The sequence below is a fragment of the Sceloporus undulatus genome, chromosome 7, assembly GCF_019175285.1.
Source record: "Sceloporus undulatus isolate JIND9_A2432 ecotype Alabama chromosome 7, SceUnd_v1.1, whole genome shotgun sequence".
Lineage (NCBI taxonomy): Eukaryota > Metazoa > Chordata > Lepidosauria > Squamata > Phrynosomatidae > Sceloporus > Sceloporus undulatus.
This window is the reverse complement of record NC_056528.1, coordinates 46,308,585-46,310,369: the sequence shown is the minus strand read 5'-3', so window position 1 is coordinate 46,310,369 and position 1,785 is coordinate 46,308,585. Positions and strand designations below refer to the sequence as shown.

Sequence of the window (1,785 nt, the reverse complement as noted above, 5' to 3'; positions counted from 1 at the left end):
GGAGGGGATCCGAGGCAGAGTTTTTTTGGGGGAACTGCTTAAGTCGTTGAGGGATGGCGGTCCAGGGCTGAAGTGGGGCAGAGCCAGGGAAGCCCCCCTCCATCCCTGGTCCATTTCTGGCCCAAAGGGGCCCCAGCAGGGTCCCATTCTGGCCAATTGCCTTCCAAAGAGAAGGGATGGAGAGGAGCAGAGCCTTTGGGGGCTCTCTCCTCCTCCTCCTGCCTCCTTCTTCTCCTCCTCCTTCTCCTCCCTTTCCCCATCCCTCCATTTCCTAGGACCCCCCTCCCTCCCTCGCCCTCCTTTTCTTTTAAGCGCTCCCAACTCTTTCCAAAACAAACAGCGGAGGCTGCTGTCTCGCACCGGACTCTTCTTCGGGGCTGCCTTTGGCCCCTTTGGCTTCTCCTCCTGGGAAGATCCTTCCCTGGATCAAGAAAGAGAGGGAGAAAGGAAGGAAGGAAAAGAGAGAGAGAGAGAGAGAGAAAGGCAAGGAAAAGAAGGGAGGGAGGGAGGCAGGAAAGGGAAAGAAGGAGGTAAAAAAGGAAGAGGAAGGAGAAGGGAAGGAAGGAGAGGGAGGGGAGAAGAAAGGAGGCAGGAAAGAGAAAGAGAAAGGAAGGAAGGAAGGAAGGAAGGAAGGAAGGAAGGAAGGAAGGAAGGAAGGAAGCTGCCTTGCCCTGCCTGCCCTTTCTGCCCCTGCCTTCCTGGGGAGGGTCTCCGCTGCCTGTCTCTGCCTTGAGGATGGGGCGCCCAGAGAGCGGCGCCGGTTGAAGGAGGAGGAAGAGGAGGAGAGGGTCCTTCCTCTCTCTCTGGGTCTCTCTGGGTCCAAGGCATGGCTCTGAGCTCCCGCGCCCACGCCTTCTCGGTGGAGGCCTTGGTGGGCAACCCTGGGGCCAAGAGGAAGAAGGTCTGGGGGCTCCACCAAGAAGAGACCCTCCTCGCCCCGGACAAGGCGGCGGCAGTCTTCGCCAAGAACCAGGGCCCCGGTAAGCAGCGACTTCGCTTCGCTTCGCTTCGCTCCTCTTCTCTACTCTTCCCTTCCCTTCCCTTCCCTTCCTTCTTCCCTTCCTTCATTCCTTTTTTCTTTTCCCCTCTTTCTTACTTTCCTTCCATCCTTCTTTTTGTTTCCTTCCTTTCTTCCCTCCCTCCTTCCTTTTTTCTTTCTTTACTTATTTTCATCATTCATTCATTCATTCATTCATTCTTTTCCTTCCTTCCTTCCCTCCCTCTTTCTTTCTTTCTTTCTTTCATTCTTTTCCTTCCTTCCTTTTTTCCCTTCTTACTTACTCTCCTTCCATCCTTCTTTTTGTTTCCTTCCTTCCTTTCCTCCCTCCTTCTTTCTTTCCTTCCTTCCTTCCTTTCTTCCTTCTCTTTTCCTTTCTTCTTTCTTTCCTTCTTTTCATCTTTCTTTCATTCGTTCTTTTCCTTCCTTCCTTTTTTCCTTTCCCGTTCTTACTTACTTTCCTTCCGTCCTTTTTGTTTCCTTCCATCCTTCCCTTCTTCATTCCTTCTTTTTCTTTTCCTCCCTCCCGCCCTTCTTTCATTCTTTCCATCTTCCTTTCCTTCCCTTTCCTTTCTTTCTCTCCTTCCTTCTTCAGTGCTCTCTCTTCCCATCCCTTACAGATGAACCCTTTCCCTCCGAAGGCATCCAGTAAGGCATTAATGCTGCAGTAGCTTCCTTCCATTTCAGTGGTCACTTGGGGCCCCAATTCTGGAAGTAAAGTAGGATACAAATACTGTAATAATAATAATAATAATAATAATAATAATAATAATAATAATAATAATAAT

At 50.4% G+C, this 1,785-nt stretch overlaps 1 protein-coding gene across 1 annotated transcript in view; it reads left to right on the top strand.

Moving 5' to 3' along the window:
* The first annotated feature begins 673 nt into the window (after positions 1-673).
* TBX22 (T-box transcription factor 22) overlaps positions 674-1,785 on the top strand; it is a 13,083-nt gene continuing 11,971 nt past the window's right edge. Inside the window, exon 1 of the mRNA XM_042479560.1 lies at positions 674-980. Within this exon, the coding sequence (XP_042335494.1) occupies positions 827-980 (154 nt within the window). The 5' untranslated portion in view covers positions 674-826. The remainder of the gene's footprint in view (positions 981-1,785) is intronic.